Below are 21,519 nucleotides of genomic sequence, written 5' to 3' on the forward strand. Positions count from 1 at the left end.
AGGCCTCAGCTTTGACGTTCATTTGCACAGTACTCTTATTCTTGCCTTTTCCCACTGCAGGGGGTCAGTCTCCTGACTGTAAAGTGAGGGCATGGGACTCAGTGACCTCTGATCAGAGAAGACTCTTACTCTGCCAGCCTCTGGTTTGTTCTACTTCCTTTCTACTAGAGCTTCTCTGATACCCTCCCTGACATGCTGCCTCAAGGATCAGTTTTCTCATCTGTAAAACAGGAATCATAATAGTACCCATTCTGTTGGGTGGTCATGAGTTAGACTGTCTGCCTTCAAACCTTGACTCCACCATTTTCTAGCTGTGTGAGCCCAAGAAGGTCCTTAACCTCTCTGTGCCTCCGTATTCTTGTCTGTATTATGGGCATAATAATTGTACTTAACCTCATAGGGTTGGCATGAAGGTTAAGTGAATTACTATAGGTAAAGCACTTAGAGGAGTGCCACCCTGTGCCAACAGACAGTATGGGCACAGAGAGCACTGTGAACACAGAAGCTTTTTCATCAAGGAGCACATAGTCTGAAGGTGGAGACAGGTGGCCAGGCAAATGCATGCCCTCCAGTGTGGTAGGGGCCAGGGTGGAGGTACCCAGGAAGCAGGCAATGGTCATCACCCCCTTGATGAGGATGGTCAGGGCAGGCCTCACTGAGGAAGTGTTTTGTGTGCTGGGTCTTGAAGGAAGGTCTGGGAGGTCAGGCCTGCCTCCTCTTCCACCTGTCTGTGTCCCTGCTGGCGTGTGAGCCCCTGGAGGGGCCTGTTACATTCATTTGTATGTGGGAGTAGGGAGGGGGCTGCATGTTCAGGGGCTCCCCTGAGAAGCACAATGTGGAACCTTCAGGAAACTGCATTGTTTGGAATCAGTCAGATATATGAACTATTTTCCTTTTTATCCCTCACTTTAAACTATGGTTTGGTCAGGGGTGACCTTGGGGGAAAACAAAACAAAAAAAGTTGAGAAGAGAAAGTTTAGATCAAAATGTGTTTGCTTCTTATGCTGTGATGTACCTGCTGAGAGTTGCTCACAAGCTGTCTTTGAGGACAGTGTGTGTTGAGGATTTGGTGCACTGAGGCGGTGAGCATGGAGGCACCTGGGGAAACAAGGGTCAGAGACTTGGGGCTTGGTTAAGTGACTGGGAGATGATGCCCTAAATCTCTTCCCAGCCACACATACCTTGGAGAGTCTGAGCTGCCCTTCTATGGTGGAGGTAACAAGTCGTAACTGTTACTTATTGATACTCATTGTAAGACAAGCATGTGTTGATTATTTCACATGCATTGTTTCATTTAATTATCATAACCATCACTAGAAGGTTCTACTATGATTCTTCTCTTACAGTTGAAGGAACTGATGCTCCAAGGGGTTAAGTGGGTAGTACCCACGGTCACACAGGTAGTCAGGGGTGGAGTTGGGGTTTGAATCCAGCTCTCTCCAGCTCACTGTGCCCTGTTGATGTGGTCAACTCGAGTTTCTCGTTAAATGAATGATCAGAATCTTGACTTCAGCTCGTAATAATTAATAATAATAAAAACCAGTTTAACTGACGAATTCCTATGCACCAAACACTGGGTTAGCTGCTTTAAATGTATTATCTCATTTGAGCCCAACAACAAGCCTTTAAGGCAGTACTATTATTTTCATTTTACTGTTGAGGAGTCAGAGGTACAGAGAGGTTATTTGCCTTTAGTCACATGGCTGGTAAGTGGAGAAGTCAATATTCTAAGTGACACTATACTTCAATAAAAAAATTAAAAAATTATTCTAAGTGACACATTTAATCACAGTACTTTTTGCTAGCTCTCCTGTTCATCTATCTGTACACCTCTCTCTCTCTCTCTCTCTCTCTCTCTCTCTCTCCCTTCTTTCTCTCAGTAGATTTTTATTTAGCACTATTTCTGTGCCAGGCCTCATGCCTGGTGCTGGCAGAGGCAGACCCCCTGCTGTGTGGTGTGGGCAGAGGCCCTGGGCAGCCTTGCCACCTGGCCCTCTCGCTGGTACCCTCCCTCTGTGCATGGCCCTGCCTCTCTGAAATTCCAGGAGTAGGTGCATTCTGAGGCAGGGCATTTCCTTTTGTTTTTGTTAAAGGAAACTAAACTCTGTGACGGGATATCCTCTGCTGTGTTTTCATGTTATCCGAGGGAGAAGAAAAAAAACAAAACAGCGCCTGCATGTGAAAAATGGAGGGAAGCCATTTGCAAGCTGGAGGGGAACCTGTAAACTCTCTGCTGAGGGTCATTCCAGGGCCTGTTTTCCCAGCACCAAAATGCTGAGACGGCGAGAGCGAAGCTGAAAGCTTTTAACCTAGGGTCGTCTTCTCTTCCTGCAGCGATTCCAGCCAACTGCTCCTTCTCAGGTCTCAATCTTCTTCCAGGGGCCAAGCAGCACGGCCCTAGTGATTCCACCAGGACAGTCTTGCTTCCAAGCTGAGGACCTGAGTTTGGCCTCTTGTTCCTAATCTTGTTACTGCTGCCGCTTGAGGGAGTCGAGTTGCAGGCAAGATAAGAGAAGAGGAAATCCTCTTTTAGCCCTTGTTGTGGGAGAGGGAAGCAAAGACCACCTCCTGGACGTTTTTCACTCTCTTTTGTTTTGTAGCCTCTGGGGATTTGTGTTGACCCGCCTTGTGTGCAGCCCCCAGAGCCCTCCTGGACCAGACCCCTGTTTATCCCTGAGACTCAGCATTTGAGCAGTGATACATCCTCCAGCCTCTAAACCCTCCTCAGCATTCTGAATCCCTTTGCTTTTCTTCATGCCTTCCTGTATGAAGCAAGTGGATCGCAGCATAAGATCAAAGAGAAAGGAGGGAAGGGGCAATTAGAGAAACCACCAGCCCCGCTCATTTTGGGAAGTCACCTTGGGAATGCTTTCGGGCAGAAGTGGACCCAAAGAGGATGGGAGGAGGGTGTATGGAGAGGTGGAAAGCCTGATCATTTTTGTCTGCGAAGTGGGTTTTGTGAACAGTAGGAAAGTTGAAAGCTGTGTGGGTAGCTCTATCCAGGGAGGTTCTAAAAACTGAAAGTATAATCTAAGGAATGTGTTCAGAAAGTATTTATTATTTCATTTCTTTGGATGGTTGTCACGAGCTTGAAAAATTAAGCCCCAAACTGCGGCTGTCTTTGTGGGGGAGAAGAGGACAGGGAGGCGGAGGAGGCGTGTGTCCCTGGCGTGATCGCATCTTGGCTTGGTGGGTATGCAATCTGGGGGCGGATTGGACTCTCAGAAATTCCTCCTCTGCGGACCTAAAGGGCTGCTGTCCATTGCGGCCTCTAATCACACCTGACCCTTGGGGGCTTGCCACGCCTGAAGTAGGGTGTATGCTGGACAGCATTGGATTACTCCTCTCCACCAGGGTTTCTTAGTGTAACTGGATACGAGTTTCTGGTCTCTGGGGTGAACAACCAGCCCAGTTTGCCCAGGATTGAGGGCTCTCCTGGGACACAGGACTTTGAGTGCTAAAACTGGCAAAGTTTGAGCAAACCAGGATGGTTGGTCAACCTATGGCCCTAACTCTAGGGTTTATAGCTGGTGCTGGTCAGGGCGGGTGTCATGGAGGTCATTTGGGGGTTTGGAACACGACTTTCCATTCCTGGTATGTATTCAGCAAGAATGGTTAATGGTTCTCCACTTAACTCTCAGGGAGAGGCTAATCTGGTCCTGGAATCTGTTTGGCTAGGCTGAGCAAGCTCACAGGTTAATTGAGTTTCCCAGTTTATGGCTGCTCCGTGGGGACGTGGCTGTCTAGTGGGGATGGAGCTCAGGTGGTCAGATTTGGAGCCTGGCTATGTTCACTTACGGTCTCAAAGTCTCCAGAACGGGTGATCTTATCTTTTTCCTTCTCTGGAATGAATCAGTGGTTCAGAAAATACCAAGGACAGGATGGTAATTTACTGTTGTATTGCTGGGGACATAGGGTAGTGGAAGAGAGAGGGCAGAGGAAGGAGAGAGGAAGGAGAGAGGAGATGTCTTCTAGACTTTGGCTATCGTGAGGGAGAGGTTTAAGCCTGCAGGTAGGAAGAGCTTCCCTTTGAGAGCAGGCTTTTAAGCTTGGGAGCAGGACCACTGTTAGTGGAGGCTCTTGGTGGCATCTGTGTGCGGGCAGGAATGAGGAAGGGTGGCTAACTGCCCCAGTTTTTGCACTGAAAGTCCTGTGTCCTGGGAAACTCTTCAGTCTGGGGCAAACCTGGATGGCTGGTTACCCTAGTGGTGGGACAAGGCCCAAGAATGGGAAGTGGGGCAGAGATTTTGGCCTTAGCCCATGGAGGTGAGGAGGGCTAGAGATGAGGCTCAGAGCTGTTTTGGGAGACCATCAGCCTCCAGAATTTAAATCACTCAAAAAAGAAAAAAAAAGTTTGTACTGCCCTGAGTCAAGAAATCAAATGCATCTGCAGCCCTTGTCTTCCTGGGCAAGCCCGTGTGGTTGGGAATACCTGGAGTCTGGCTGGCCTAGACACTCTCCCTGAGAGTCAGGGGGGCAGCTGAGAGCAAAGGCCCAGGACACAGGGGTTGTTTTGGGGTGAAATGGATGCTGGGGGTCCCTGAGCGATGCAGTCTCAAGCCAAACTGTTCTGCTCTGATTTTTTTTTTTTCTGAATTTCTTTTTGTTAAGTCACTCTCAGAACATCTACCCCTCCCATAGGGTCGGGAGGGAGGGGTAGCAGAGCTGGTGTCAAGAAGGACTCTGACAATGATCATGGTTTTTGATCCGAGGGCAGGCTTTGGTAGCTGTGGCAAAGTCCTAGGGAGCTTGACCAGGGTTGACAGTCTGAGCGCCCATCTGGCCTGTTCAAGCTAATCTTCCCTGGCTTTTAGGAAAAACACACGCACACACACCTGAGCAGGAACTATTTCTGTCTTCCAGGATACAGTATAAATACTCATGTGTCTCATGGCCTTTTAAAAGGAAACTTAGCTCTCCTTTTGGTGAGAATGTACTCAGAAATGTTCTTTATTATTTATCTGTTGGATGGGAGAGTAGAGTGTATCTGTTTGAGTCCCAGTGGATTTGGGGATGATGCTCTTGTTCCAGTAGATGATAAACTCTATAAGATCAGGGGTCTGATTTCTCTTGCTTACCTACCACTGAATCACAAAGGCAGGCCCACAGATGCTCAGTAATTAAATGGTGAATGAGCTTGTGAGCAAGTCAATAAAGACCTTTGAGTGAAGACAGTAGCTAAAGGCTGTAGGGCAGTGGTTCTAAACTTGGCTATATATTAGAAGCACCTGGGGAACTTTAGCAATATCTCACTGTCCAGGCTACACCCCATTCCTATTAAGTTGAATCTTTGGGGGTGAGACCCAGGCATCAGTATTTTAAAAATTCTCCAGGTGATTCTCCAGGTAGGAGGACCAGTTTGTCTTAGCTTGGGCTGCTGTAACAAAATACCACAGAGTGGATGGCTTACACAACAGAAACTAATTTTCTCACAGTGTTAGAAGTTAGAAGTACAAGATCAAGGTTCCAGCTGATTGAGTTTCTGGTGAGGGCTTTCTTACTAGCTTGCAGAAGGCCACCTTCTCCTTGTGTCCTTGCATGGTAGACAGAGAGAGAGAGAGAGAGAACTCTGGTATCTGTTTCTCTTCTTATAAGGGCACCAGCCCTGATGGATTAGGGCCCCACCCTTCTGACCTCCTTTAACCTATCTCCAAATACCGCCCAAATTTGGGGTTAGGGCTTCAACGTATAAACTTTTGCGGGGCACACAAACACTCAGCCTATAAGGGTCTTGTTACTCAAAGTGTGGTTCATGGACCAGCAGCTGCAAGCATAGCCTGGGTACTCATTCAAAATGGAGGCTCTTGGGCCCCACCCTAAACCTACTGAGGCAGAATCTGCATGTTAATAAGATCCCAAGGGGAATTCATATACACATTAGCCACTGGGAGGCACTGCTGGTCTGTAGGGAGACAGAGAATCTGTTGGGCTTAGGGTCCATGAAGTGGAGAGTAGTGGGGACTAAGGCTGGGCTTGCCTCAAAGTCCAGGCCGAGAAGTTTGGACTTACTTGGGCAGGTAGTGGAGAGCCGTGCAAAGACCTTGAGCTTGGGTATGGTCTGATTAGAATACTGCTTTGGGGAGATGAGACCCTGGCGGTGGGATCCTGCAAGTCAGAATGTCACCTTCTCTTCCAGGTGCTGCTCCCAGCAGCCAGCTTGCTGCAGCTCATGGATGTTCGCCAGAACTGCTGTGACTTCCTGCAATCTCAGTTGCATCCCACCAATTGCCTGGGTATCCGCGCGTTTGCAGACGTGCACACCTGTACCGACCTCCTGCAGCAGGCCAACGCTTATGCAGGTAATGGGGAGCGGGGTGGCTGTACCTCTCTGAACTTGTGGATTTAATAACCTGGTCTGTGGTGGACTCCTCAAAGATGATGAGAAGTGCGCTCTGCTATGAACAAGTTATAATTTAGTCAGGGAGACAAGACACAGGTGGAAAGATAATTAACAATAGAAGAGTTCAGCTCATTGCCAAGTGGAATGTGATTAATTGTCGGGTGAATGGTGCAGACGGTGATTTTCACGAGAGAAGAGGAAGGAGATCTGAGAAGACTTCGTGGGGGAAGAGTAATTTGGCCTAGGTCTTGAAATAAATCTTTGTCATTTAGGAAAATTTCTATTTTGACCAATGTGTTCTATGACCACAATTTGGAAAAGTCAAATACTATTGCAAGGCTTATAATGATAAGAGTCTCCTGCTCTGCTTTTCCACATGAAGTCTTGCTCTCTAGAACCACTCACTTGCAATTCTAAAAGAATTAAAATACATGTGCTGATTTAGCTAAAAGCTGCTTTGTCTGATATTTACCTCTATTTACCTAAATAAAACGTTTGTACCACTATTTTTGGACTTACTAGTTTTAGATGTTATCTGTTGACTTCTCACAGGAGAATAATTGTGCTTTCATAGACGTCCCCCTCATATACATACACTGTTCCCCCTCTCTTTATTCTTCTAACATCATTTCTACCGCTGAGATAAGTTATAATTAGTTTTTTATCAGAAAACTTTTTATTCAGTAAGGCAGTTAATAAAATGCTTTTTCTTTTACACAGTGACTGCTACAACTGCTAACTCTTGTAAGACAGATACACTGAACAGTCTTCTCAGTATATCAGATAATCTGTTGAGTCCATTTTATTTTCCTTGGAGACATTCTCCCTGCTAGAGCTTGTCATCTTGCTATTTTAATGGGGTTTTCAGAGGGAGTAGTGATGAACATGAATGTTCAGCCCACCATGTTTAGCTGGAAAGAAGTCTTCACTGGTATTTATTTCAACTTGAGGACGAAGGTCATGAGTGACCTAGGAAACAGATCTGGTCATATGAATCAATAGATTCAGTCACGGCCACCTCCTTCCCTTGCAGTAAAGCCTCTCATTCTTCCCCCTGCCCAAACAAACGCCAGCATAGCTGCTGTCTGTTCTGTGTGTCATGTCCAGCTAATGTCTGGAAGTTAACTGAGGGCCTGCTGGCTGCCCACCTGCCAGCTCCCTGTGCTGTGTTAGCCCCTTGATCCACAAGTCAACAAGCATTTCTTCTGTTTTTCAGCATCCTTTTTTGCTCTCATCAAGCCCCAGACCCCAGGAGCCTACACAGACTCTCATTTCTTCCTGAGGTCTGTTTCTGAGGACACAAATGGGACCAGTTGTTAGGATGATGTCAGTGATGATGATTTTTGTGAAGGACGTTCCCCAGTCACCCCAATTCTGAATTCCTCTGACTCTTCCTGGCCCTAATCCTTGACTCTCCTGTTTCTCTGCTGTCCCTCCTGTGTCTGCCTTTCCCAGTGTTGTACCCCACTTCCTTTCTGTTCTCAGGGAGCCGTTGCTAGTCCAGCCCTCTCTAGTCCAGCCACTTTCTTGAGGGATGTGTTCAGACTTTGCTTCAGCAGGAGCTGAGAGCTTGGCCAAGGCCCAGGTCAGCTTGTGGACATCTGCTGGTGCAGTGGCAAAGGGACAGTGCTTAGACGCCAGAAGGTCTCTGTCTCTCTTCCTGGTCTCCCCTCCCCAGCCCTCTCCTTCTATAGAGTGCACGTGCTTGCATGCACACAGCAGGTATCACATCCTTTTGTAGTTGGCTTACAAGGTCGTCTGAGGTTTGGGCCGTGTACCGAACCCCCCCTTTAACAAAGGCTCCCAGGTTCTTCTGGCTTGGCTCTCCCCTACTTTCAAAATCTGTGTTTTCTCCCTTTGCCCTTTTCACTGTCTGATGGTGAGACTCACCTGTGGGAGAGTGGGGAGGATGCAGTTGGGAACATATCGTGGTCTTGGTGCTCCTAGGTCCTGATCTGGGCGTGGTGATTGGGTTCTGCAGCATTGTGGGTGTGTGTAGGCAGTGTCCTGGTGAATTACTTTTAGCTAGCATTTACTGAGCTCTACTTTGGGTCACATCCTAGGCTAAGCATTTTATGTGCATTTAATGCATACAACAGCTGAGGAAACTAAGGCACAGAGGGGTGAAGTAATTTGTTGAGGTCATTTGGAAGAGACAGACAGGATTCAAACCCAGACAGTGTTTACTCCAGAGCCATGTTTTTAACTGCTACATTCTGTGGCTTCCAGGCCCAGTTTGGACGTAGGGTGGCTCCGTGAATCAGTAACTGTGGAGTGTTGGTGGCTAGAGCTGGCATTTTCCATCGGAAGTGTGAGCCTTGAAGTCTGTGCCCTGCAATTACCAAATCCCAACAACCAAGTAGTGTAGACAGACGGCAGCTGTCTCTGCTAGATGTGGGGTGTTTAGTCATCTTGGGGTGGAGAAGTGAGACGTGGATATCTTCTCCTCGCCCTTGGGAGGCTGCCTCCCAGAAGCATGTGGAGGCAGCCCCCTCACTGCACGCATGAGTCCTCCTCCTTTCCCTGTCTCGGTCAGCGTGACTTAGGGCTGAGAGCCTTCTGCCTGTCGTTCAGGCCTTCTGTGGAGCCTGGGACCAGCTCCTGGATAGTTTTCTTCGCAGCTGGCAGCTGTGCGCAGCAGGGAAAATAAAAGTCATATTTTTAAGGTACTGTGGTAATGCAGAGATTGATGAGACCGTGATGAGGAGACAGAAGAAGCAGTGTGAAGGTAAGACTTCACACGGTGAAGTGCTTAGAGAAGGAAATAAAAAATGATTATTTGCGCTCACTCCCTTGCACCCACCCACTGCTGTGGGCCTGCTTTGTGTCTTTGATCTTGCACCGATTGACTTGAGATGGAACCTGGCGGCTCTGCCATTGCTGCCTGCTGAGACAGAGCAGCCACCTCGTCCCCTTTTAACTGTGGGGGTGTGGGTACCAGCCAGAGTCGCACACAAGGGGCAGCGTCAGCCCCTGCGGTCACAGGCTTCCCTGGCCCGATGCCTCGAGTTAGGAGGTATTTTAGCCCACAGACTACGAGGAGACCCTCCAGCTCAGAACCAGGGGTCACACCAGCCAACACTTTGGAGCTGAGTGGCCCTAGGCCTGTTTTCTTCTCTCTCTGATGGGGGTAGTTCATCCTGCCTTGTTTCCAGGATGGTTTCGGGGTCAGGGGGACAGGGAGGTGAGCCCCCTGCAGAAGTAGGTGCCACCCAGGGCCGTGCTCTGGAGCCTCCCTGCCACTCACGCCATCTGTAGTAAGAGAGCCTCAGAGCCGGGACCTGGTGGAGAGATGGGACTCCTCGGGTCACCACCACTGCCCCTGCTGCAGACTGCTTGCACTTTGGGGGAGGAGGACCATTTCCAGAGCTTCTGATTGTGGTTTCTCTGTATGCAGATACACAGCTGGGTATGTCCTGCCTCCCCCTCTTCCCTAGTCTCTGGCCAGCTGGCCTCTGCCTTCACCTGTCCATAGCCCCAAGCTGTGCCTCAATTCTGTTCCTCTTCCTTCTCTAAGACGAGCTTTCTTTTTGTTATTATTGCTATTGTTATTGCTATCTTAATACAAAACCACCTGTGATTATTACAGAAGCAGCCTGACAGGCAGAAAGAGCAGGAAAAGCGCCACAATCCTACCCAGTGGGAGTCACAGGCAGCGCCCTGGTATATAGCTTTCCCAGTCTTTTTCATTCCACGTGTATGTTTTCCAGCCTAAAAAAATCTTAGCAGTATATTCTGAACAACTTTCCGTGTCAGTAGACATATTTCTATACCATTATTTTAAAACTTTAGAGAATGTATTCAATAAAAGCAACTTGTACCCGTGATAAAAGTTTCAAACAGGACACAAGGTATAAAATGCTCAGCTGATCTTCTCCCAGGCCCTCTTAAGGGAGCAGGGCACTCTCTTGGGTATCCCTACAAAATATGTATATATTACGCTTTTTAACTTACACAAATAGAAGCCTTCTGTACTCATTATACTTAAAAAAAATTTTTTTTTTTACTTAGTACAATATCTTGGAGTTCTTGGCAGACGCTGTGTATGGCTACATCTTAGTCTTTTTGTCTCCTGCATCATAGGGATGAACTGTAATGAACTACAATTTATTTAAGTAGTCCTCTCTTGATGAACATTAATGTTACCAGTTTTTTTCTTTTACATAAAATGCTTTAGCAAGAATTACTTTATGTAATATTTTGGAGTAAACTTGCTGCTTTGTAAGTAATAGTGAGCTTGTACCTGTAGGGTACCATCTTAGCAGCATAAAGTAGCTGAAAGAGAGTGAGCATTAAAAAAGATACTGCCAAATTGCTGTCTAAAAGAGGAACTACTTTTAAGGTCGACGATGGCCTTCTGATAAGTCTTCATACCCCTGGCGAAGGTGGACACAGCATGCCTCTGCCAGGCTGGAGCACGACCTCTTTCCACCCTATTTGATTTCCTGTTTGGAATGGGCCTTTTTCTTCCTGCTGTGGCAGTCCCTTCTGCTTCCTCTGGGTCCAGTTTCCCCTTCAGGGTTATGCCCCCAGATTTTTGCTTTGATATATATTATTCTGGGCTGGGGGAGGGTGAGTCCCAGAGTTAGAAGCTGACTGCTCAGACCCTTGCCCCCAGCTGATGGTATCATAGTTCTCCTGGGTAACTGGGAAAAGGACCCTAGTGTTTTGCACAGCCTGTTTCTTTTTCTTTTTAAAAAAATTTTTATGGGAGTATAGTTGCTTTACAATGTTGTGTTAGTTTCTACTGTACAGCAAAGTGAATCAGCTATATGTATACACATATCCCCTCTTTTTTGGACTTCCTTCCCACTTAGGTCACCACAGAGCATTGAGTAGAGGTCCCTGTGCTATACAGCAGGTTCTCATTAGTTGTCTATTTTATACATAGTATCAATAGTGTATATATGTCAATTCCAATCTCCCAATTCATCCCACCCCCTCCCCCTTGGTATCCATATGTTTGTTCTCTACATCTGTGTCTCTATTTCTGCTTTGTAAATAAGATTATCTATACCAATTTTTTCAGATTCCAAGTATGCATTAATATACGATATTTGTTTTTCTCTTTCTGACTGACTTCACTCTGTATGACAGTCTCTAGGTCCATCCACGTCTCTACAAATGACCCAATTTCGTTCCTTTCTATGGCTGTGTGATATTCCATTGTATATATATGTACCACATCTGTCGATGGACATTTAGGTTGTTTCCATGTCCTGGCTATTATAAATAGTACTGCAATGAACACTGGGGTGCACGTGTCTTTTTGAATTACGGTTTTCTCTGGGTATATGCCCAGTTGTGGGATTGCTGGGTCATATGATAATTCTATTTTTAGCTTTTTAAGGAAGCTCCATACTGTTTGCCACAATGGCTGTATCAATTTACATTCCCACCAACAGTGAAAGAAGGTTCCTTTTTCTCCACACCCTCTCTAGCATTTATTGTTTGTAGATTTTGTGATGATGGCCATTCTGACCAGTGTGAGGTGATATCTCATTGTAGCTTTTTTTTGTGTGTGCGGTACGCGGGCCTCTCACTGTTGTGGCCTCTGCTGTTGTGGAGCACAGGCTCCAGACGCGCAGGCTCAGCAGCCATGGCTCAGGGGCCCAGCCGCTCCCCGGCATGTGGGATCCTCCCAGACCGGGGCACGAACCCATGTCCCCTGCATCGGCGGGGGACTCTCAACCACTGTGCCATCAGGGAAGCCCCTCATTATAGTTTTGATTTGCATTTCTCTAATAATTAGTGATGTTGAGCATCTTTTCATGTGCCTCTTGGCCATCTGTATGTCTTTTTTGGAGAAATGTCTATTTGGATCTTATGCCCATTTTTTGATTGGGTTGCTTGTTTTTTTGATATTGAACTGCATAAGCTGTTTGTATATTTTTGGAGATTAATCCTTTGTCACTTGCTTCGTTTGCAAATATTTTCTCCCATTCTGAAGGTTGTCTTTTCATCTTGTTTATGGTTTCCTTTGCTGTGCAAAAGCTTTTAAGTTTAATTAGCTCCCATTTGTTTGTTTTTATTCTCATTAGTCTAGGAGGTGGGTCAAAAAAGATCTTGCTGCAATTTATGTCAAAGAGTGTTCTGCCTGTGTTTTCCTCTAAGAGTTTTATAGTGTCTGGCCTTCCATTTAGGTCTTTAATCCATTTTGAGTTTATTTTTGTGTGTGGTGTTAGGGAGTGTTCTAATTTCATTCTTTTACATGTAGCTGTTCAGTTTTCCCAGCACCACTTATTGAAGAGGCTGTCTTTGCTCCATTGTATATTCTGGCCTCCTTTGTCATAAATTAGGCGACCATATGTGTGTGGGTTTATCTCTGGACTTTCTATCCTGTTCCATTGATCTATATTTTTGTTTTTGTGCCAGTACCATATTGTCTTGATTACTGTAGCTTTGTAGTATAGTCTGAAGTCAGGGAGCCTGATTCTTCCAGCTCTGTTTTCCTTTCTCAAGATTGCTTTGGCTATTCGGAGTCTTCTGTGTTTCCATACAAATTGTAAAATTTTTTGTTCTAGTTCTGTGAAAAATGCCATTGGTAATTTGATAGGGATTGCATTTGAATCTGTAAATTGCTTTGGGTGGTATAGTCATTTTCACAGTATTGATTTTTCCAATCCAAGAACATGGCATATCTCGCCATCTGTTTGTGTCATCTTTGATTTCTTTCATCAGTATCTTATAGTTTTCTCATAAAGGTCTTTTGTCTCCCTAGGTAGGTTTATTCCTAGGTATTTTAGTCTTTTTGTTGCAGTGGTAAATGGGATTGTTTCCTTAATTTGTCTTTCTGATCTTTTGTTGTTAGTGTATAAGAATGCAGGAGATTTCTGTGTATTAATTTTGTATCCTGCGACTTCTTATATCTCACTGTTATTGTTTCCAGGGACTGCTTAATATTTAACTTCAGAGGCTTGGGCCCAGGTTTATGGGGACTTTGTTGTTTGGTAATTGGATGGCCATGCACTGGACCATCAGCAGAGCTGGTTGGGAGGGATATTAATGGGACCCTGTTAATGAAATGGCAATTAAAATTCTTTGGACATTTTGTTCACATCAGTCTGCCAAAGCTGAGCTGAAACCCTCCAGCCATGGGATGGAAAAGCCATCGAATTTCACGTGTTTGTGGAGAGAAATGGCCTTTTTTTTCGATTGATGGAGTCATTTGAGACCATGGAATGAAGTAATTAAACTAAGGGCAGCAAAAAACTTTGACAAAGCATTTTAAAACACACGAACCTCTGACTCACTGAGGGTCATCTTGTGAAATTGCTGCTTCCAACTTGGCATCATAAAATAATAATGGTGGTGATGATCATGGTGGGAGTTTCTACCATTTCTGAACACTTGCAAGGTGCCAGGCATGGTGCTACACATTTCATCACTATAAGAGGCCACATAACTATCAGAAGTAGTTATTACTTTCCCAACTTATAGATGAAGAAATGGAAACCCCAGAGAAGTTTAGTAACTTGCTCCAGATCACATAGTTTGTGAGTGGCAATGCCAAGATTCATGATGAGGCTGTCTCCAGGGCCTGTGCTCTGAGCCCACTGTTTATTTTCACATCTTCCCAGGCCAGTTCAGCCTCTCTGTCCGTGGCAGTTGCCTCACTACTACCTCTGCTTCTACCTTGAAGGTGGCAAGTGAAGTATTAGTGCAGACGCAGGTATTTTTTGTTGTTAGTTGTTCTCCTTGTTGGGATTTTAGGAAACTTCCCTGTTCCTTCCATACTCTGGAGAACAGGGAACTTTGTTGTTGTTGGATCAGTAGCACTGATAACTGGGTAGTTTTGATATAGCCCTTTGCTCTGTGTGTGTGTGATAGAGAGAAAGGGGAGGTACAACATATATACTTCTGGAATTAGGTCGACGTGGAAAGAGAGCTTGTATCCCACCATCCCTGGGAGAGTGGAGTCAGTGAAATTTAGAGTCTGAGGGCTGGTGGTCGTGACCCCTTGTGGGAAGAGGTCAAGGTAGATCTGTGTTACTTCTCTGTGGGAGCTGAGTCTTCTCCCTGGAGCAAGGAAACTGTGGGCCTTGAAAGCCAAATATTGATTCAAGAAAGCTTACCTCTGCCCTCCCAAAATAGGATAATGGAGAGAGAAATTTAAATCAGCTGTTTTCTTTTTTTACCCTGTTAAAATGTTTTGATTCTGTTTGTGTGTCCACCTGTGTCAGCCATACATTCCTGGGGGCATGATCAGTGGTTCCATTCAGAGGCACTCATACCTTTTATGCTGGGGCCACTGGCCCTGGAATAACGGGGTTCATTTCGTCTCTGCAGGTCAAAGAAGTCATAGATGGGTTATTGTCTGGGCTTGTAGCTTAGTTGAACCTGATCAAAGGCTTAGGTTTATTTCATCCCATCAAGAGGGAGAAACGGACTTGGGACTTGCTTGAGAGGTTGCCTGAGCCCTAGGCAGTCCTGAAGAATGGACAAGGAAGCGCAGTAATTGCAGAGCTCAATATCTGCAGACAGTTGTCCTGGACACTGAGGATTCACATTCACACAGACAGACTCAAATGAGACAGACCCTGCCCTCATGGGACTCATAGTCCCAGTATGAGAGGAAGACCTCAGGTGGTAAGACAGGTTGACTAGCAGTATGAACATTTTAATTTCCTATTTGGGTGGCTTTGGGAACACAGAAGAATATCACGGCATCTAGCCTGGAAGACAGGTGGATTAGAGAAAGATTTCAATCCAAGGGTTGGGTCTGAGATTTGAATCCAGGTCTGATGCCAAAATGTTTAGAACACTACTACTCTTAAGATTTTTTTTTAAAGAAATATCTTTAGATTCCTGTTTCTTTCTCTCTCTGCAGTATCCCTAAGAGGGATTCTTAGGGTGCTCTGATGTCTATATTGAATTTTACCAAAATGGCCTGCTCAGGACAAGTTTTTATTATCTTGAGGACTATAATACTTATCAGAATGTTTGTTATTATATTCAGATAGCCTTAATTTCAAAACCTGGCTCTACCACTTTACTGCCGTATGATACTAAGCTCATAACTTAGGCTTTCCAAGCCTCCATTTCTCCATCTGTAAAATGGAGATATTGATATTCACTTCAGCTGGGCTTTTGGAAGATATAAGTGACATAATATATGTAAAATACCTAGTACAGTGTTAGCTGTTTTTAGGAAAAGCCGTTAACTTTCTCCAGGCCTGCTTCCTTGAAAAGACCCAAATATGCCCCCTTTCCTAGGAATGTGCCACCCAATTTCCTCTTCCTTTCAACATTGGGAAGATATGCGTGTGTTGCTTGCCAGGGAAAGCATTAGCAGTTGTCTGGTGCCCCTCCCCTTCTCCAAAATTTCTCATCCAAATGGACAGGAACAGATCCATTAATGTTTCATTAATCAAAACTTGGATTGTTTTTTTTTTTTGGAGAAGGAAGGCTTTATTATTATTTGCAGCAAGTAGGGAGAACCCTGGAGATCTTTCCCAAAGCAGTGTTTCCAAAACTTGGATTTTTAAAATATTTATAATAATACTTTTTATTTGAGTACAGAGGGGAAATAAAGAGCTATCTTTTAATCCTGAAATTCTAGACTTACATATTTGTGACCAAACAGTATCTATAAATTTGTATTCTGCATTTTCTCTTAATGTTATGATTTTTTGTTATTATTATAATCTCTTAAATCATGTTTTCCCTTTATATTCCATAAGCAAAAACTTAGTCAAATGAAGAGAAAAATTAAATACCTAATAACTTAACTCACTATTTCCATTCCAAAACTTGGATCCTAAACAGTGTTTGCTACTTATAGTGAAGCCTGGTTAATTGGGACTCTCAGTCAGAATGGTTAATTAATTGACTTTTTTTTTTTTCCTGTTTACACTCCTCCCTAAAGGAAAAAAAAGCAAAAAGACAAGAAAAGTTAGAGTTTATTTTGGAGAGTCCCCCTTCAAGGGGCTAGCCCATGGTTGAAAGATACAACACCCCTGCATATTTCACCCATCCCCCAAGATTGAGCCTTGCCTGTCTCTCCTGCATCTCTGGGAGCCTGGCACAGGATGCTCTATACATATTTGTTAGATGAATGAAGACACAGCCTACCCTCTAGCTAGATTGAGCTATTGCTGTTCTCTAGTCACGCTCTGAATTTGCCTGCTTTTATTTAACTTGGAGTGCCTCTCCCAGTCATGGCCCTGTGGACTTTGGGTTGAAGTTGCTGGTGCCTTGTTTTACCCTTTTGTAAGCCAGTGGCCTCCTTGTAGGCATCGGCTCTGCTTTCTTCATTTTTGAAGAAACACTGTATTTGGCACATCATATATGAACAGTTATTGAGCACTTACAATGGTCTCAGGAAATGTGAGTTACATATATTTGCTTATCTAATGCCCATAACACCTCTATGAGATAGGTGCTATTATTCTCTCTATTTAATAGATGAGAATACTGAAGCCTTCAGTATTCTCATCTGAAGAAATTGAGTAACTTATATCACTAGAAAGTTTGTGGAACTCAGTGGAATAAAGTGGGTCTCTTAAGACCTTTGAGGTCCACAGCCTTGCCTGCAGGACCTGCAGTCTCAAAGGATGACTCTGATGCTGCAGAAACGCTTCTCTGTTGGAGAGCAGTCCTGCCCACAGAACTGGACTTCGTGACTCAGGAACATGGGCGCATAATATTCCTCCTTCATTTCTAAAGAGTTTCTTATAGATCTCAAAATGGGCTAATACATAGTATCATTTTTGAACTTCAAAACAACCTGGAGACTGAGGTCAGGCATTACCACCCCATTTCATGATTCAGGAAGCCAAAGCCTGGAAAGAAGTGACTGTAAGAGGTGGAGCTGGGACTTGAACCCAGGTCTTCTGATTGTTAGCCACAGTTTGTCACTATATTCTCCCTTAACACATTCACAGCAAAGCAAAACAAATTTTAAAAAAGCTCCAAACAAACAAGTGTTAAAGGTAGAAGCTGATTCTCAGGGCGGTATCTTCTGGTAGCATAGTGGGTTCTTTCCAGGAAGAGGCTGGGAAGAGTGCTGACTTGAGTACAAAGTCTTCTGGGGAGCTCCTGTCTCCCAGGAAACTGAGTTAGCCAGAGCATCCTGTTCCTGTTTTTTCTGTCCTGTTGTGTCTTGAGTGTTGCTAACAGAAAGGGGGCTCTGGTCCCCAGACTCTGGGCCCTGTGTCCTCAGACCAAAGGGGGAAGGGAAGGAGTTTTTGTCTGGGCCCCTTCTTTGCGTCCCCCTGTTCATGCCTCGCAAATCTCCTGGATCTCGGGGTGCCAGCCCTGGGTGAGAAGCTCCTGCCCAATACCTCCCTTGTTGCCTCCTCCCCACCAGATGCTCCTTCCTGGGAGGATTTCTGAAGGTTTTCAGTGGGAGGTTCCTGATGGGCAAATAAGCAGCTGACTTCAGAGAGAAGGGACCCAGATTCACATCCTGCAATGCCCCAGAGTGTGAGAGATGGGGAGGTGTGGGGGGCTGACTACTTCCTGCCTTGGTTTATCTTTGAGGACTTCTGGTTTGTTCACCAAGTCACCTAGGGTCCACATCACTGCACTTCTATTTTCCTCCTTTTCAAAACCCAAGCTCATCTACTTTTGGCTTTCTGATCTCTGAGGAAGAATTCCTTACAGCTCAGAATTTTACTTTCTCACCTCCTCCTGTTCTTTTCACTCCTCCAAATGTTAGGTTTTTCAGTCAACCAAAGATAAAGGTGGGAAGACCAGGTATGGCTCTGGGCCACAGGGATGTAGACACTGGTTTGCCTGACTCACCTGGTGAGCTCAGCCGAGGCTGGTCCACAGAGCCTCCCTGTCCTATACTTTGTCAGTTTTCTCTCTGCTGTTTCCTGGGTGTTGCCAACACATTGGGAGACTCTGGTCCAAAGACTTCTTGGGCTAGAAAGAGTGTATAGGGAGAATCCTGTTACTTTCCAAGCCTCCAGGCCAAGAATGAATTCCCATTGTCCAAAGAAGATTGTTTACTTGCTTTTATTTAAAAATCTTTAGGAATGGACACTTTAAAAATAACTATCTAGTCTTAAATATTCCCATAGTTAGGGAGGTGTTTTGAATGTCATACTTAAAATCTATGCTTTAACTAAAGGCTTTTTTCTGTTGACATATAGAGAAGTAAGACCAGCTTCTTACGTTTTGACAGCTGCTTCCGTTTGTAAAAGATCTGACTTTTAAATTTGTCTTGTCTTGTGCAAGCATCCCTGAGCCTCAGGATGGGTGAGCTTTAATAGTGGCTTCAGTTATATCATTAAGCTGGTGGGGAGAAAGTGGGGAGCCCTCTTTGTCCAGTGAAAGATGGAAAAGATTATTTATAACTCAGTCATTGAGAGTAAAGTATTAACATTTAGGGAATCTGGATGAAAGGCATACGGGAATTCTTTGGATCTGAAATTCTTACAACATAAAAAGTTAAAAATGATTTTTGCAAGAAAATTATTTAAACCTTAAGTTCTTCATTTGTTTGGTTTTTAAGAAGTTGATGAGTGTGATTAGCATGCTCTGATTTTCCTTTTCATTGTGCAGCTGCAGCAGAGTTGATGTTTCAGCAGCCTCCCAGGCATGGAGGGACTCAGAATCTCACTCCAGGAGCCAGCCAGGCCAAGTGGGGGGTGGGGAGCTTCTGGAATTATCCAAGAAGCTCTCAGGGCAGAGCGGGGCCACCACAGAAGGAAGGGGAGAGGCCTGGAGGGCAAGGAGCACAGATGCTCCTGGGGTGATGGTGCAGGGTTGTGAGAACCGAGGAAGGAGCAAGGTATGGGGCAAATGACAAAGGACGCTGTGACCTCCAGAGTCTGCTACACCAGGAATTGTCAGCCATTGGGCTGGTTCACTTTGAAGGAACTTGCAAAACACGTTTTCAATTCCTCTCTCATCAGAGCATGGGAGGGAGTGAGACGAGACGTGGTTTTTACCTCCATTGTACAGATGGGGATAATGAGACCCAGGGAAGAGATGCCATTGGCTCAAAGACACAACTCATAAATGACAAAGCCGGGACTTGAATCTAGGTCCTTCTTTCTGAAGTGCATGCTCTTTCACTGGCAAATGCCTCTGTAATAGCAGGATGGCGGCCTGGGCGAATGTCAGGGTAGGAATTGTCCTTGGCATTTCCCTTGTGTGGTCCTCGGGCCTGTGAGTTTTATCTTGTTCTAGTTGTCCCCGAACTCCCCTCCATCTTATGGCCTCTATAGGCTCAGCCGCTGTGGACTGTTCCCAGTGGTGGTGGTGCCAGCCGTGTTGGTGCCACACCTGGACAAAAGCTTAGTTGAGCCTCCTTGTGAACCAGATTCTCACTATAGCAGGCTTGACTTGGGCAAGATGGGATGAACCCTTCTGCCAGCCTTCTAATGTTGACTTCCTACCAGAACCCTCAGAGACTTTGAGCCACACAGCAGTTCTGACCCACTTTTGTTTGGCTGAGCTGCAGGTGGCACCGTCTGCAACTCTGCCAGCCTGTGCCTTGAGGGGAAATGAGCTCAATTAAGTAGGCAGGCCCCTGTGAGGCTTCTCTGCAACACCATTATTAATCTCATGGAGCATGGAAAAAATATAACCTCGCATCTCTCTGCCCCATTTTCCTCTGTGATGATGTTCAGGACAGAGGGTCACACAGGGGGATGCCTTTGCTGCTGAATTAAGAGGCTGGTTTCCCTCCAGCCAGGATGTCTGCCTTTCTCTCTGCCTCCTGCCTCCCCCAGAGCTCCCAGGACTCTGCTCTGAATCCCACAGATTGTCATGGCCTTGGTTCATGGAAGGGCAGGAGTGTGTTATAACTTTGTTTTCTGAACTTCTGCTTTTTTTGGAACAGAGCAGCACTTTCCAGAGGTGATGCTGGGGGAAGAATTTCTTAGCCTAAGTCTGGACCAGGTGTGCAGCTTGATATCCAGTGACAAGCTGACCGTTTCTTCAGAAGAGAAGGTATGACATGGCCCTTCTTTGAAACAGGAGCCTCTCTCGTGAGGTGGTCATGGGAAGGACTTGTGGTTCAATGAGACCTTTTCTCTTTTTCAAATTAAAAAAAAGATCTTATTTTTTTGTCCTTTTTTTTTTTTTAAAAAAAAAAAAAGGCTTTCTGGCCCACGACTGCTACATTCACTTTATGGACTCTTTAAAGAAGGAGTAATGGTGATGATGATGATGATGATGGCGGCAAAGCTGCCTCCCTTTTTTTTTTTTTTTTGCCTCCCTTTCTTAAGCGTTTATAGTTTGCCAAGCCCTGTGCTAAGTGCTTGATGTTCTTCAGTTCACTCAGCCTTCACCTCAGCCTGTGAGGTGAAGCAGGCATCGCTGTTGTCCTCACATTACAGATGAGGAAACAGACTCAGAGGATTTAATTAGCTTGTTCAAGGTCACTCAGCTGGTTTGCATGTCACCTGGTCTTAACCATAGTCCCACACAGCCTCTTGTGAGTATCACTGAGCATTTAAGCCAGAGCATACCTTTGGGGAACATCTACTCCGATAGGGAATTGGAATTTTTACTGATGAGGAAACCGAGCCCCAGAGAGGGGATAGAAACTGCTGAAGGTCACACACAGTTTTTCGGTGGCCAAGCCAGGACTAGAACCCAGGTCTCCTGACCCCAGTCCCCTGACTCACTGACCACACACCTCTTCCTCTGTGCTAGAAGCTTGACTTCTGCCCCTGCTGTAGCTGATCTGTGACTGCTGATCTATCCTACTTCCCAGCCTTCCTCATCTCTGACCCTATGCTAGGAATATTCTCTACTTCCCTCTTCACCTGGTTGAATTCCCAAACAGTTCAGATTTTTCTTCTACCAGGAAGAATTTCTTTACTCCAGGAGATTCAGTCTACTATACTGGAAATAACATACGCTTCCATGTTGGCCACTGGGGTCCAAATCTCATCTCTAGTATTTACAAATCAGTTATGTGACCTTGGGCAAGATATTTTGCTTCTCCATCTACTTCCTCATTTTGTGAAGTGTGGGTAGTAATAGAACATGTTCCACAGGGTGGTTGTGGGGATTGAATGGGATAAGGTATATAAAATGCCTAGTATAGTACCTGCTGCCTAGTGGGTGCCTAGTCAGTGTTAGCTGAATTGATTATTGACTGTGCATCTGGAATTAATCCCTTTTTCCTCTGGGATAACACTTAACCTTGTTCTGCTTTATATTGTAGTTAGTTCTGAGCTGGTCTTACCTCCTCCACTCACTTGTGGGTTCCC

At 45.3% G+C, this 21,519-nt stretch overlaps 1 protein-coding gene across 1 annotated transcript in view; it reads left to right on the forward strand.

The window, feature by feature from the left end:
* KLHL3 (kelch like family member 3) overlaps positions 1 to 21,519 on the forward strand; it is a 109,555-nt gene that overhangs the window by 41,495 nt on the left and 46,541 nt on the right. The window contains exons 5-6 of the mRNA XM_027096729.1: positions 6,137 to 6,299; positions 20,139 to 20,248. Coding sequence (XP_026952530.1) covers positions 6,137 to 6,299; positions 20,139 to 20,248 — 273 coding nt within the window. The remainder of the gene's footprint in view (positions 1 to 6,136; positions 6,300 to 20,138; positions 20,249 to 21,519) is intronic.

Source organism: Aethalodelphis obliquidens, unplaced genomic scaffold, assembly GCF_003676395.1.
Source record: "Aethalodelphis obliquidens isolate GAN/ISIS:26980383/991018 unplaced genomic scaffold, ASM367639v1 scaffold4, whole genome shotgun sequence".
Taxonomy (NCBI): domain Eukaryota; kingdom Metazoa; phylum Chordata; class Mammalia; order Artiodactyla; family Delphinidae; genus Aethalodelphis; species Aethalodelphis obliquidens.